This window comes from Rosa rugosa, chromosome 4 (genome assembly GCF_958449725.1).
Source record: "Rosa rugosa chromosome 4, drRosRugo1.1, whole genome shotgun sequence".
Taxonomy (NCBI): domain Eukaryota; kingdom Viridiplantae; phylum Streptophyta; class Magnoliopsida; order Rosales; family Rosaceae; genus Rosa; species Rosa rugosa.
In genome coordinates, this window is record NC_084823.1 from 18,023,324 (window position 1) to 18,039,570 (window position 16,247).

General features: G+C 36.1%; 1 protein-coding gene across 1 annotated transcript; it reads right to left on the minus strand.

Moving 5' to 3' along the window:
- Positions 1 to 438: 438 nt before the first annotated feature.
- Positions 439 to 15,343, minus strand: LOC133742587 (probable manganese-transporting ATPase PDR2). Its single transcript, XM_062170272.1, has 22 exons — positions 15,162 to 15,343; positions 14,736 to 15,040; positions 14,511 to 14,603; positions 13,638 to 13,840; positions 11,767 to 11,839; positions 11,442 to 11,614; positions 11,202 to 11,373; positions 10,281 to 10,385; positions 10,053 to 10,163; positions 9,882 to 9,968; positions 9,599 to 9,781; positions 8,926 to 8,976; positions 8,710 to 8,835; positions 7,209 to 7,288; positions 5,803 to 5,911; positions 5,490 to 5,618; positions 3,959 to 4,024; positions 3,718 to 3,789; positions 2,995 to 3,146; positions 2,666 to 2,777; positions 2,465 to 2,581; positions 439 to 1,848 (listed from the first exon to the last, which is right to left on the minus strand). Exons 2-22 carry the CDS (start codon positions 14,982 to 14,984, stop codon positions 751 to 753), a joined length of 3,561 nt encoding a protein of 1,186 aa, XP_062026256.1. The 5' UTR covers positions 14,985 to 15,040; positions 15,162 to 15,343; the 3' UTR covers positions 439 to 750.
- Positions 15,344 to 16,247: the final 904 nt, after the last annotated feature.

Consider the following 16,247-nt stretch of genomic DNA (forward strand, 5'->3'; position numbering starts at 1 on the left):
CCACCAATTTTCCAGCTAGCAATAATTTTCCATCCAAGTTCAGCAATGGCTACCAAAAGTTTGAAATTTGCTACAAGTTTCCAGGCTGCAACTGCCTAATTCCTAAATCTCCATATTTTTAGGGACACCAGCAAATTTCAAGGCTGCACTAGGAGATTTAGCCCAAGAGTCCAAGACCCCCAAAAGAAATCAAAGACTTCCGAGCCTCATCGTCAATAGAAAGCTTGGTGGGGCATTTAATATCTTTGATTTCTGCAGTAATTCGTAATTTAGTATTGAGTGCCTATTCAGAACTCCGATTAGTAATTAGAACCAATAAGGAGAACTTTAAAATTCCATCATGGCAGCATCTGGTCCATGTAGTGCTTCAAATTTCATTTATATCAGAAAAAAAAAATGATAAAAATATTTAAAAAATAAAAATAAAAAGCACGAGTGTAAGTAAAAATTTATACTGATAACTAATGAGCAAAACAGTTGTATGGAATATTGGAATTTGTGGTACATGAGATTTCTAGGGCAGTGCAATTAAAGGTCCAACCATGTAAAACACCATGTTACGAATCAGTATATCTATAAAGAACTAATTCTCAGAGTAATCAATCCTTAATTCCTAACAAAAGGATGAAACCTTTGTAATAAGACCTGTGGGCGTAATTGAATCCATTCTGCCATATACAACTCTGCATGGCCATGTACCAAAACGCCAGATGCAGTTAATATTCGCCTGACATAAAAGCTTATATTCACTTAAACATTCTTCTTCTTTTCCAGACTTTTTGCAGCGAGACGTTGTCGCTTCTTCCAGGATGGGACCTTACCTGGGAAAGCCCACCTTAAAAATCTCTCCCATGAGTAACAGCCCAAGTACATGAGAAGAGCCCATGTCAATAGCTTATCCCTCAATCCCAAAGGCAAGGGAACCAGCTTAAGGGAGTCATTCAAATTCCTAAAAACATCAGACGTGATAACTGTGAAGAAACCAACGGCAGATACAAGGGCATACAAGAATGGCTTGTTCTCTGAAATGCTTTGATTGAAGGGATGCCCCATGTAGTTCACAGCAAATGTAGCCACCTGGAGCATCATGCTCACCATGTATGATACTGTATTTACAAGGTTTGGATGAAACTCGGAGTCTGGTTCAATGCACTCATCAGGCATGTGTTTCTCAGCCTCGTTGACAGAACTAATCAAGAAGAGTAAGTGGATTGCAAACTGTCCTAGCAGAGAAAGAAAGACATAGGCGCAAAAGATATTAGGATGAGGCCGTTCAGATGAAAGGGTTTGAAGAGGACGTGCGTGCGAGATGAAGAGGAAAAAGGCAGCTGTAAATACACCACTGATTGTAGCCTGCATATCACCTAGCTTGACACCATCCAAATACATAACACTCAACACATATGCTGTTGCCAGGCAGTTAAGGCCTAGGATTTTGAACATTTGTAGGGTAGTCACCAGAGTACTGCGACCTTGACGAATTATGTCAGTGGTGGGAGCAACAGATGCATGCTTTGCTGTGAACGGTGATGCCATGGAGGCATCTCCAAGCTTTACAACTGGAGCCGCGTGACCACCATCCCCCTCCTCATTCAGCTCATCCATTAGTTTCTTTTGTAATGAAGTAATCTTTTGTCGTTGCAACTCCGCAGCTGTTAGACGCTGATTACGCTGGTTAACAGCTGAGACTTCTCCATTTACACTGGCAGATTTATCTGCAGCATCCGATGCAGACTTGGACTTCTTTGGGCGGATAGACTTCTTACTCTCATCTTTAGATGTTTCATTGGCAGACTTTGCACTCTTAGCTGGAGGCACCGCATTCAGTAAAGCAACTCCCACATGGGCCTGAAGGGAAAAAACACATTACAAGCTAGAAGCTACTTACTCTTAACTTTTTATAAAGTAATATGACACAGCTTCATACTATCCTATCACAGAATTTTTTTTTTTTTTGGTTACATTGGAGGGCAATCAAACACCAAATCCCCCCTCACCACTTGGGCTAACACCAAGGGCTTATTCTTTCACAGATTTTGAGTCCGCACGACACTAACTATAACATGACTTTCTAACAAAAATAAGATTAATAAATTCAAAATGAGATAATCTGAGAACATGTCCACAAAATTTAAATAAAATAAAAAAAAAGTTAACTATCTGAGAATATGTGCCCTAAGTTAATAAAAAAAAACTAATATTTGACAAATTTCACGGTCTGAAACTGCAAAACCTGTTTGTACATAGGAATTTAATTATTCTTCTTTTTTTTGAATTCATTGATCGCTAATTTCAAACATGATGATAGCCCCCCCCCCCCCCCCCAAGGGCGGCGGCCCCCCAACAAAAAAAAAAAAAAAAAGTAAAGTGAAGATCCCTAGGATTATTATAAAGTGTATTGAATTCTCGGCCAAGTGTCACTACTTATGAGCACCTATTTCTAAATACATCTTTGCCAACTTACCTGTTTCAAAGCTCCAACATCATTTGTTCCATCCCCACACATTAATGTTATCCTTCCCACTGTTTTGAAAGTAGTCAATATGAGTTCTTTCTGCTCGGGAGCAACTCTTGCATAAACCTAACAGAACGAATCGAGTGAGAAATGTCTAGATTAACCCACTATCAAAATTAAGTATCACAGTTAAGAGTTATAAATCAGCACCTTGACATATGGAATCACTCGTATGACTGCAGAAGTTCGTTGCAACATTTCAATGCAGTCCCCTCCAATACAAAGATCATGAGTCTCTGACAAAGTTTCCACTTCATTTTCACTAAAAATCAAATTCATAATCTCTAATCAGTATAGACAAAAGGAAGAAAACTCAAAAGTGAATCTGAAAGAGAGAGAGCAGAAGAAAAAAGAAAATTCACAGGAAGCGCAAACAAAATAATAGAGAAGCAATGTCCAAGTTAAGACCAAGGCAAGATAAAGATCTTAACATCCAGACAAATTTGAAAATAGTCATCCAGAGACGATAAAAACTATACTTGTAAGGAATCATCTCAGTCTCGTCAGGTGATATCCACTCATATTCTTCACTGTTCCTTTTTGGGCCTAGAATTAATGCTGGCTTTGATATAATATGAACTTGAGTGGCAACATGGCAGGCTGTCAAAGCTTGATCACCCGTAATCATCACCTAACAACAGAACAACTTTATATAAGTATAAATGGACCAACAGCTAAAAGCCACCCAAGCAGAAAGAGAAACAAAATTATTGAAAATTGCCCTGGGAAATGCATAAAAAATAGAAACATGGAAAAAATGACAAAATGTAAAGTAACAGGACACCACATCAACAAGCAGTAGCTGGAGTATCCTTAACAGCGAATCGAATGGTTAGGTAGAATGATACACACAACTCAAGAACATACTAAAACATATCCATTACAAGCCTCGTCTCAATTTATCAGCACAATGTAAAAATCTACCTAAGGCTCTTCCACTCTGCAATATTTCTTCATTTACTTGCCAGAAACTAAAACAATCACACTGCAGATTATATGCTCTACTGTGTGAGAGCAAAAACCATTATAAAATACATGGCATGAATTCAGCAATTGCATGAATGATTTCAAACGTATCATATATTTTCTCTAACTCCTCTAGCTATGGTAGGTAAATCCAAAATACACAGCGTTCCATAATATGAAATATGAAATACTATCATACAAGGAAAAACTAGCTTGACCAACAGCATCAGACATACCAAATCATGCGAGGATCCTTTAAGCTCAGATAAAACAGTGGCTGAATCTGCTCTAATAGGACAGTTAAAAACCTGAAACTCAAATGACAAGAATTAGTGACTAAAAGCAGAAAGTCACAAAAGCCTACTCCAGACACTCATCTGAGAATTCCCGGCAGTTACAAAAGTAAAATAAAAGCTAGGAACCATGTCACAGAACAGTAAATTGATATGAAGCTACGGATAAGGAAATTTTGATTACCGCAAAACCGGCAAATGTGAGGCCAGTCTCCACCACATCCCTATCCAAGCTTCTGGCTTCACTCACCTTCATGCAATAAATAGATTAAAGAAACAATTCAACTAAACTTTACACACAAGAGAAAACCTAAGATTATAAAATGTGATAACAAAATTTAGATAAGCTCAAAAACTTTTAATAGTTACTGAAGCGCTATTAGATTTCATTACTTCAATGATACTTTAAAAAAATATATATATACAGTCCTTCTTGGCTAAGGACATCCTTACCTAAGCTTAGGTACGGATTTTCAGTTTTTGGCCACTTTTCGATCACATATTCACATCTTAACCGTTCAGTTTTTAGGTCCTAATGTATAGATCATCTCTGCAAAATTTCAGCCAAATTGATGATCGTTAAGGCATCCAAAACTGCAATTTACAACAATGTACACGAACGGTTCCTGTTCAACATATTCGGTTCGTTCGTGTAAATTGCAGTTTTGGATGCCTTAACGATCATCAATTTGGCTGAAATTTTGCAGAGATGATCTATACATTAGGATCTAAAAACTGAACGGTTAACATGCGATCGAAAAGTGGCCAAAAACTGAAAATCCGTTCCATAAGCTTAGGTAAAGATATCCTTACCTAAGAAAAATTGTATATATATATATATATATATACAGATCCTATCCAAAGCGGAGTTCCGCTTTGAAATTATGGAGTGAACTTCAAGTTTTGGGTCGCTTTTAAGTCACATATCCACATCTCAACCGTTCAGTTTTTAGGTACTAGTGTATAGATCATCTCTACAAATTTTCAGCTAAATTGATGATCGTTACGGTATCTAACTCGCTTAAACCAATCGACGAACTGAATCTGTCCAACCTGAACCGTACTAGCTTTAAAGCAGTTATCAATGTCTTAACGGTCATCAATTTGGCTGAAAATTTGCAGAGATGATCTATACACTAGTACCTAAAAACTGAACGGTCGAGATGTGGATATGTGACCTAAAAGCGACCCAAAACTCGAAGTTCACTCCGTAATTTCAAAGCGGAACTCCGCTCTGGATAGGATCTGTATATATATATATATTTCAATTGTTTACTACATGAAAGAGTGCAAGATTGAAAATCATGAAAAAGGGAGTATGAAAATCAACCCGCAGATTTCAATGCAAAGGTTATCTAAAACTTATTTCCTTTTCCCTATAGATATCATATAGTGGCATCTGCGTTTCGAATAAGAGAACTTCCGAACCAAGCATGACACAGATAACGCAGAATGGAATAAGGACATAAAATTTCTTATTTTTTAAAACAGTTGTAAACATATTATTTCACCTCAAAGGAAGCATTTCAGAAACCATGTGCCTCCATGCAATAAAGCATTATGATCTAGACACTAAACCTCTACCCATAACTTTAAGGACACTGCTTTTAATCATTACGTATTCTATTAAAAAAAAAAAAAAAAGGCACAGCCATTACTTAATACTAATGAGCGTCAAAATGCATTGACAAAAGATAATCAGAAAGAGATCTTACTGTCATGTCACCAATGGACTTGTAGGCAAGAGCCAGAACACGAGATCCTTGTCGGGTAAATTTCTTGTAAGTTTCAACATAATATGATGGCACCTCAGTGAGTCTATCCTGAATAGTTTCAGGGGCACCCTGAAACATAAGAGAAACTACTTGACTGAAGGATACTACTAAAATAATAACTGGAGTGCACCTACAATTGTTGCTTATTGAATAAACATCTTTTAGCGTTGCCAGAATACTAATCTGAAGATTCTTCAAGTGAAAATGTAGTTGTGCAAAGTATTCATGTTAGCTGTAATTTGTATAATCAAACCTTCACAAAAGCAAAAAAATTCTCTTCAATGCGAACAACAACTGCCATTCGTTTCAAGTGGGAAGCAAAGTGGTGTCTCTGAACAATCTGCACAGCTTGACCAGTGCCCCTGCATTCAATGAGACCTTAAATAAGCCCAACATAGAGAGCACAGATAACTCATATATGAATTTCAGCATTTGCCATCTCATAAAGAGAGGAACGAATGAGGTGAACTGTTTAATAACAGCAATTAATGAATCATACTTGTAATGAAGATATTCATACATCTTCTCATTTCCTATTACCAAATTTGTCAAGTCTGTGTTTCAACTAGAATAAACAGCTTGTTTCTCCAGTGATCTCTCATATACAATCATGTCACTTATCCGTATCTGTATTCTACACTCTTAAAAAGATATATTTTTTTTTTCAGAAGAAACAGAGACTTATAATCAACATAAAGAAGTACAAATTGTGGTGCACCCTCACAATACACAGCATACAAACAGACACCAATTAACGAAGATCTAATTAGGAAATATGGCCCTGCTGCAAGTCAAAGAGCAAATGATATTTAAAGAAACTGATGACCGAAATCTAAGTCTCCTCTCCCTCCATTATGAATTTTCAAACACAATTTACCAACCCCCTCACCCCCCACAAAAAAAAAATATATATATATATATATATATTTACAATACAGTTGGAACTTTGAATAATTAACATCCCTTTTTAGATTGACCTCCTACTTCCTTTTAATCCGCACGAGGTCAAATTTAGATTGGTTAAATTTTTTGGGTGGTAATTTTCAACCTAGCGAGACAAACAAGAACACAGAATCACTCCTCTCCCCCCACCACCTCTCAATACAATTTCCGCCCTGTAAGTCTAAGCTACCTGTCATTCTTTACAAATTGCAATCATTTCACTCCATTAGTCAAACACACACATAAATTACTATTTCTGTTTGTACTCAAATAGCAATCAATTTTTCTACCACGAGTGCCCCCACTTATAATAGTACAAGCATGTTTTAACCTCTTTCTCCATATGAATACTAGATCGAACACAATGGCCAATTTCATATTACACATCTAATGGGTATATAATTCTAATATATCCTAAGCACAAACTCCAATTTTATTACAATTGATTTTTTTGTATTAAGCTTATTAGCTGCCCCAAATCAAGTCCCTTCTCCTCCCTAGAACAAAACTTCAAACCTCACACATTCCCCTAATCTAAAGAACAAAATAAAAGAAAAATCTATATTTTAACATTTAAAGAGAAATTAATAGGTAATAGCGAAAGAACTGGTTGGCAAACGAACAGTTACGTTGTAAATAAGCCAAATGATGCATGAATCAGTTCAGAACTTCAGGTATAGATTAGAGATATTAAATGTTAAGGGGAGTTCAGCTTACTTTTTTGGCATGGCCTTCTCATCAGATTTAAAGCTCCAATCTATTCCTTTAAGTGCAGCCTTTTCGAGAGGATCACCAACCTACATGCAGTTGTGAAAGATTACTCACAAAAATAAGAAATTCAAGAAGAAAAATGTTGCCAAACAATGGTCAGAAAAAGGAATGTCATTTGTAACCCAAAGCTTGATTTACAGCAGACTACAGCTACAATTTTGTTTTTTGTTTGTAGGAATATAATATCATTGATAGGAAAAAATACACTACAAAGCAGAGGAAAACTTGTTCCGTGGACTAACTATCAAACCCTACAGTGGCAAACAAGACTGAGCATTATCAGAAATGATGAAGAAAATTCAAAAAAGAATTAAATAATTCAATCACACAAATTCTTGAAAAGAACATCCCGGGACTCCATCAATACTAATACCCAAGAATCATTAAATAATCCACCTCTTTATCCCTGGCTCCATCTAGGATCCTTATCTCTTCTTTCCACCAAAGTTTCAGTCAACATAGCTATATATAATGTAAAGTTAGACAGCTTTATCTAAATACACATCTGAATTGCTTGTTAAGTAAATCAGCGAAACACGATATTGGAGAAACTTCATACTAGAGGTGGAAAAACAGCTTAAAGAGATAATAACATTCAGAGACAACTAGGTTCAGAAGACTTTTTATTTGAGAGATTATATCAAGAAGCGAGAGACTAGATACTATAACCTGTGCAATCATATACAATATCTACTAATGCTTTCATATCCAACAAAGTAGACAACAAAATTGGATAACACAGCACACAAGAAAGTAAAGCTTCCATTTATGGGAGAAAGAAACTTGTATTAAAAATGACAAATTACAAGAATGGACCATTCTGTGGCCATTCTGTGTCTAAGGCCCTCAAAAGCTCCAACAACCCATCAGCCTTCTTTATGTACGGGCCTGTTTGAGACTGCTTCTGAAAAGCTTAAAAGTGCTTTTCAAATTTGGCAAAAGCACTTTTAAACCAGGAAGCACTTGGCCAGTCTTTCTCAAAACAACTTTCAAGTGCTTCTAACACTACCCATGACACATTTTATATTTTTGTTATTTTTTATATTTATATCTAATTTTCTATGTTAATTTAAAAGAGCTTATAGCCCACCCAGAGGCAATCAAGCCCATAAATGTGCTTCCTGAAAGTGTGATGCTACCAAGTGGTTAATAACAAATAAGTACCACATTCAAATGGTTCTTCAAAATTACTTGATGAAGTCTTTTTCTTTATTGGTTGCAAACTTTTACATCAAATGGAATTGCAAGAGGACATGAGATGAGTAGTTTCTAAAAAAATTTTGCATTTCACTCTTAGTATCTACAAAGCATTGACAAATAGAACATAGTATTCAACGAAAAGAATCAGTTTTGGACATAACCATATTGCATCCAGCATAATAAATAAGAACTCAGCAAAATACAGAGATAGCAAGGACAGCATGTGTAAATGATAAAAGAAGCATACCAGCTTATTGTCCACAAACACCAAGGCATGACAAGAAGCCAAAATCTCTAATGTGCGCCCATGTACTTTAGTCATATCCGGTTCCAAATCCGTACTACCAGCCAACCCAACAACTCCACAGAATTCCTGGAGAAGAGCAAGGAAGACATTACTAATAGATCTTACATAAAATCACATCAACTTAATGAGCATGCTATAGGTAATAATATGGCATACCATGTCATCTGATGTAAGTGTCCCTGTTTTGTCAAAACAACATATATCGACCTGCATGGAAGGAACATAAACAAATGTCTCATAAGTATACTTGCCACAGCGCAATAGTACTGTGTCATTGCCCGAGTATCAGCAATAAAAATTTAAGTGACAGAAAAGTGAATGAGGCAGTGAAATATATAGTGAGTACATGCATCACATGTGGTGAGGTAATGACTACTAGATCATTACTAGGTCTAAAGATATTATCAGTAATCAGAATATATAACTCCCAAGAATACTATTATCTGCTTGAAAAGAAGGAAATCCACATTTCAGCATACTGCATACCCAAGCAACCAAATCTAGCATAGGAATTAGACTGAAGCAGCATAATCCAACATTCTTATGTCCCGAGTATTATCCTTCCAAATAATCATCTAGCTGGTTAAATATAGATAATAAATAACGCTTCTAATAAATAACAAAATGATCATGACAATGAAATATCCGAATGATTTCCAATTATAAATAAGTTTTATAGGGATTAGCATTGTATGACCACAGTACAAGGGTAGGGCCAAACAATATTCTTCTTTACTTCTCTTAAGAAGAGGACTTTGTGTTTACGTATATATATAAAAATAAAAAAATAAAAAAAATGGCGCCCGTATTCGGAGTCATTCCAACATACCTTTCCAGCAAAGGGTATACGAAAAGGTTCTGTACAAAATATTCCACGTCGTGCCAGAGCAATCAGAGATGTATTGACAGCTATAGATAATTCCATTGGCAGCTCAGGGGGAATCACAGAGGTAATAATAAGTGAACAACTAAGAAAAAGCTTGTACTTGCTTCTAGTGGGATCCTCAAGCCCCTACAAGAAAGAAATCGCAAGTCACAGAATGGCCACTAGACAAGCATAAATACAATAATGGCACAATCCCCTAAGAACGTGTGAAGGAACCATAGTTTACCTTTTTTAAAACATAACCAGCAGCTATCACTGCAAATACGACCAAGAATAAAATGAACAGCCCACTTTCCCAGCTGTTAGCAGTCACCTAGAATAAAATGTATATATATTATGGAAAGAGAAGATAAAGTAAATAGAGTTCAAAAATCATTGCTAAAGAATAGATAATTACCCTTTCTGTGGAAAACAAAATTGTACGCATAAGTTTTCCCTGACTTGTTTCAAACCCAGTCCTCAGAACAACAGCCACACAGCCAGCATCAGGGGTTTTTAAAGGAAAACCCTGATTCCATTGAGATAATCAGAAGTGTTACCATGAGATTGTCGGAAGTATGTTGATTTAAAAATTACTAACAAGTTGCGACTGTAATCTAAGAAACAAACAAGAAAACAAAAGAACCTTATCCGGAGTATGCTGCAATATCTTAGTACCACCAAATAAAACATGGCTTTTGTCCCGCCTAGCTGATAACTTCGCCTCAGCTCCTCTGCCCATGATCGATACCTGAAAATATAATCATATAAACATATGGCACTTAAGTCATTCTCCCATCCTTCAACATTTACAGTCTGTACGAAGGGTAATAATACCATAGTTCAAAGGAATCCATAGGCAAAACTCAAGTAGATATTCCATCACTAGAAAACTACAATTAGCTTATTGAACTTCAAATAAATTGGAAAAAAAAAAAAAAGGATAAGCAGAATGCAAGTTAAGGAAATAAGAGTCCTATTAAAAAGCTTCACAAACTTACAATAACATGTATTATTTTCTACAGATACTTTGATAAGAGGAAGAAAGGCTAAATATTCAAATTCAATCTTCGAAAAGAAAAGTTCAGAATAGAACACTGTTTATTCTCTAGGAAGATAGTCATGAATATTAAATCAAATAAAGTCACTCTAATCAGTAAACCACCATGCCATTCGAATTTCAGAAGTTTCCCACAGGAACAGTAATTTAAATCCCTTGTACAAAGGGGGAAAAAAACAGACCATCCATGATCGAACTCAACAACCACCAGATACTAGGTGGCATAAAGGACAATATAAAATTTAGCATCGAAGAGGAGTCATCCAGTTAGAATCCGAAAACTAAGCCTCTAGGAAAAGGAAAAAGAAGTGAAGACAAGGATGCAACGATGTCAAATAAGAGAGAAAATAAAAGAAAAACGAGCATACATATGAGATATATGTATGTATATATGCGTGCGTGCGTGCATACATATACATAATATACATTATATTATACATTAAGAAAACAAACTCCTGCAATGACAGATGTTCTAACTATCTAGTAAGTCTGAAAGTAGGCTATCACCTTCCACTGCGGAGTAGACTCGCCAGTGAGAATGGCTTCATTGACAATAGCACTTCCTGCTAATATAAGCATGTCGGCTGGTACAGTCCTATCTTCTCCAGCTGGACCAGAAGATCGTCCAATTGAAACAACATCCCCAGGCAAAAGATCAGTTCCAGCTAGCTTTATCCACCTGAAAATTACCAAATCTATAAGGTATAAACGACGTAAAACAAACATCATTGCAAGTAGATAACTTACTTCCCGCATCGATGCACCATTAAGGTCTGGCTATCCACTCTGACACGTCTTAGCTCAGTCAGAGTCTTTAATTGACTTTTTGCCATTGTTGACTCAAACATGAACAGCATGAAAAGTGTAAACAAACTATAATACCAATATTCGTCCAAACACCAAAGACCCACGCAGAACACCTACATTTAAAACGCATAAAAGAGAATAAATGAGAGTGAATGTGCATCCAAAAAAAAAAATTTTGATGAGTGCAAGAAAAGAGAGAGAGATAGATAGATAGATAGATAGATAGATAGAGAGAGAGAGAGAGAGAGAGAGAGAGAGCTAAAACCTGAAATACAAAGAAGGGCTGCATACAATTTTCTTTCATTAATTTCTGGAATGTAGGTTGTGGATATTCAAATCTGCACAACCAAGAAACAGCAACATTAAAGAGAGATAAAATATTATCAACCAAACTTCATCAGGCTTAAGATGCAATTTGTTGCCAGTTGCTTTTACAGCCAAAGCTTACAACTTGAATGAATGAATGAATCAATCAATAGAACCAAATTATAAGTACCATGCACCAATTGCAATTAGCCAACCATACAAACAGGAATATAATAGGTAGCTCTGAATCAAGCAAAATTAATAGTTGTCCCAGTATAGCAACAGGGCATGCAGCATATATGTAATAAGAGTTCAAGAACAATAGATCCAATAATAAAACCAGGCTCCACAAATCCAGAGGGGGCATTTACAGTGATATCCATGAAGAGCTAAACTACCACAAACAAAATATAACAAACTACCATGTAATTTTTAAGTTATTTCAACACATCTTCCTTGCATGAACAATTTTTAACATTAATTTGGATAACTGGGGTAAGAGCAACCATGAGGACGCAAACAACATATAATTCATCTAGCAAAGGCGCCACAGTCCTGCATTACAAATTTATTGATATTTATTATCACAACCAAAAGAGAACAAGATGATGAAGAAAACAAACAAAATATTGAACCAGTGGAACCAATCAACTCAATTGCAAAAGAAGGCCCAAAGGAAAGTAACATATAATTAAAAGAAAGATACAAATTTGAGATTAATAAAATTTTATTTAATCAACTTGAAGACAATAATTCTTTTCTTGGAAATAACAATCTTATTAGGTTTTGAAACTTTAAACCAAGCATGTGTTACACAAAAGGCAAGTGTGAGTATTGAGGAACCAAAATTCAAATCATCACATTCAAGGATATAAAAGTTGCTGGTACCACTGTTTCTTAACATTCAAGGGCAGAAACAACCATTGACCGGGTAAGCCTAATCATTTTTTGGTTTTGGAGAAAAGACAAAAAAATTTAAAACAAGAGATTAGTACATGGAATGGATAAGGACTCCATGGACTAGAGCTGATAAACAGAGAGAGACTAGCAACCAGAAACCACTAGCCAGCATCAGTTCATAACAGCTAACAGAATCAACATAAAGAGATGGAAAATCTCCAAAAATAGCAACAACTGAAGCCTATAGTGGAGACCGATAACACAATCTATCCATAGTTCCTCCACTCCTACCCCCTAATAAAACTTAAAAGTTGTCATTCAATCTTCAACCTAGTAAGTCTTGTCATTCAATCTTCAACCTAGTAAGTCTTGTCATTCAATTTTCAAATCAAATTCGTCAACCACATTTCAGAAGTGATTGAACCTCCAATACAATAAGTACTTCATTAATACTTCAGTTGAATTTATTGGGACAAAAGACCTTTTCTTAAGTTTGTAAATACGAACACACACCTTTTCTTCAGAGTTCAGAAAAGGTAAAAGCTGTTAATGAATCAGTCAATTTGATAACGTAAAAGTTTTGACTTAAGAAAATCACATAAGAGGCACTCCTCATTCCAAGGGAAAATATATCAAGTACTATATGGCATTAACTAACAAACAAACTTTTATTAACACAAACGAGAAAACTACAAGGTAGGGACAAGCTGTCCTATGATTAACTAAACTCATTAACAACAGCTAAAGAAAGCATCTACAGAGAAAACAAGAGACGACAGGCCTTCAATCCAACAAAATACCATGCAAACAAACAACTATATCTAAACTCGGGAGAAACAAATGAAACTATCTGTAATTGCAAAGGCAAATGTCACGAGTTCAACAAATGGAATTTTAAGAAGGAAAAAGGAAACAAGAACAGTAACTCACAGATTCCGTCCCCATTTTTCAGTAGCAGCAACAACTTTAGCTTCAGAGCCATGGCCAGTGCTTTTTAAATAGTAACTCATGGTTTCCTTGGTAGGGTATGGAAGCTTGCAAAAGTTCTCCTTCTCATTTGAAAAGATGTAGCGTTGCTTTCTGAAGTCAAAGTAGATCTCCTCCATATTCACTGAGGATGAAGAACCTCCAAGCTGAAAAAATTAAGCACATTTCAACAAACAAACTAAGGGGTAGGTTGCAAAACAAAAACAAAAACTGAATCATGGAATTTGATATATTAAGGACGGAAAGTTAAGTAGGATAGATTCCTAGCAGGAGTAACTCAACCAGAATTTAATTTTTCTTCGGGTATAGACTTTTGCAGATGTCATGAACTGTAGATGGAATTACAGTATAGCAAGTGTAAGCCCCTCTAGAAATAAATCCCTTTGATGATATTTATGAGAAATATATAAGAACAAATGGTTGTACTGTGATTAAAATATAGTTGTCAACATTTTATATATTGAAGATAACTATGGATCACTATGGAAGAGCTGAATTTCCTGGGAGCTGATAATAACATGGACATGTCAGCAAGAACAGGAGTGAAGACAAGTGTCCATTGCAAAAACTGATCTGTAGGAAATTGGTGCATAATCCATATCCAATGAATCTCGTAATATGAAATAAAAGAAATTTTACTTCAAGTTGTTCTACTGGCTAATATTGGCTGGTGTTGATTGTCTGTTCTTTGCATTCTGTTTATAGTAGTTTGGACTTCTGGGTCATTTTCAATTAACACCTCTATTTCTCAACTGTAAAACTTATGCTTCCTATCAGGAAAACAAAAACAAAAAACCAACTATATAACAAACATACAAGCTTACGGAAATGGAGTGGTACAACTTCTTTAGAACCGGAAAATTTAGCTGGGGTTACTTTGCATGCATCAGCCTGGTGTATATCGTTCACCTGAATACCAAAACAAACACCAATTACTACAATAAAAACGCATTCTCACCACAGACAAAAAAAAAAAAAAGAGTAGCTGTATTCCCAAAAGGCAAATACGTGTATATGGATTATATCAAGCATTTTGGATACCTTGGAATAGTGTACAAAGCAATTGAAGTCGACGGACCAAGCAGTGAAAAGCCAAACGAGAATGTGAAGCGCCACTACACCACCGAGAACAATAATGGCGTCGCCAAAGTCTAAACTAGGCACAACTGTAGCGAGCCACAGAGCATAGAGGATAGCGAAAGGCCACACATCGAAGCGCCACGCCAACTTCTTCTTCCTCAACAAATCAACTTTGTCCACCACCTTTCCTCCCACATTGAACCTCGACATCTCGAGATTCAATCCGATTCGGATCGAATCAAATCAAAGCCCCCTCTTCAGCAAAACTAACACCACAAAAATCAAGATTGTGAATGTAATTTGGAAAACCTAAAAAGGCAATGGCAATTCAATGCCGAATTCAAATCCCTAATCTGTGCTGTATGGTGGTGAATCGTTGATGCATACCTGAGTCCTCCGTTCGAGCTCAACGGCGGCGATCGCAAAGCCTGGGGCCTCTGTGTGTCTCTCTCTCTGAGAAACCCTAATATGAAAATTGTGGAGGAGGATCAGTGTGATTCGATGTAGGGAGAGAAAGTGACTGTAAAGCATAAAACTTACAGTTTCGACTCAAACCCCCGACTCATGATACTGTGTTTTACTATCCCTAATAAAGTGCTTAATTTTACTAATAAGAAAATTAGCTACGAAAATTTATATTATCGAAACATTACAAGTTTTAGTAGATAAATAAAACAAAGTCAACACACTCGATTTTTTTCTTTTTTTTTTTGATATAACCGGGTGAGTCTGCAAAGAATTGTTTCAAACTAACAGAACCCGAATGCAAATGTTAAGTCAAAAAATCGAATTTTGATTTATTACGAAACCAAACCGATTTGGAACCGGTCAATTTTATTGACAAGTTAGCTCAAACAACATATATTGAAGAAAAAAATAATTTGCAAATGCCTAAAGTTAAGTTTCTTTTTTTAAATAAAAAAAATCATCCCATTAATGAATTTCAGCAAGCAGTACAAAAACGACACCCCTCCCTTGAAGTCTACACCTCCCCTTGATCCTTACATCAGTCTAGGGAGTTTGGAAAGTCTTCGCATTCCTATGTTTTTCACATGTTTCTCAAATATGGCCTTAGGCAATGATTTGGTAAACAAATCTGACACATTCTCCTCAGACCTTACTTGATTCACTTGAATCTTGAGGAGAGCCTGTTGTTGCTAATTGTAGAAAAACTTTGGCGATATGTGTTTTGTATTATCACTCTTGATATAACCTAACTTCATCTGTTCGATGCAAGCTGCATTATCTTCATAAATGCAAGTAGGCTCTTCAGTAGTAGAACTCAAACCACTAGTCCCTCGAATATGTGTAATGATAACCCTTAACCATATACATTCACGAACCGCCTCATGTAGAGCAATGATCTTAGAGTGGTTCGAGGAGGTAGCCACAAGGGTTTGCTTGGTTGATCTCCAAGATATCACCATGTTGCTAATGGTAAATACATAACCAGTTTGGGAACGATCTTTATGC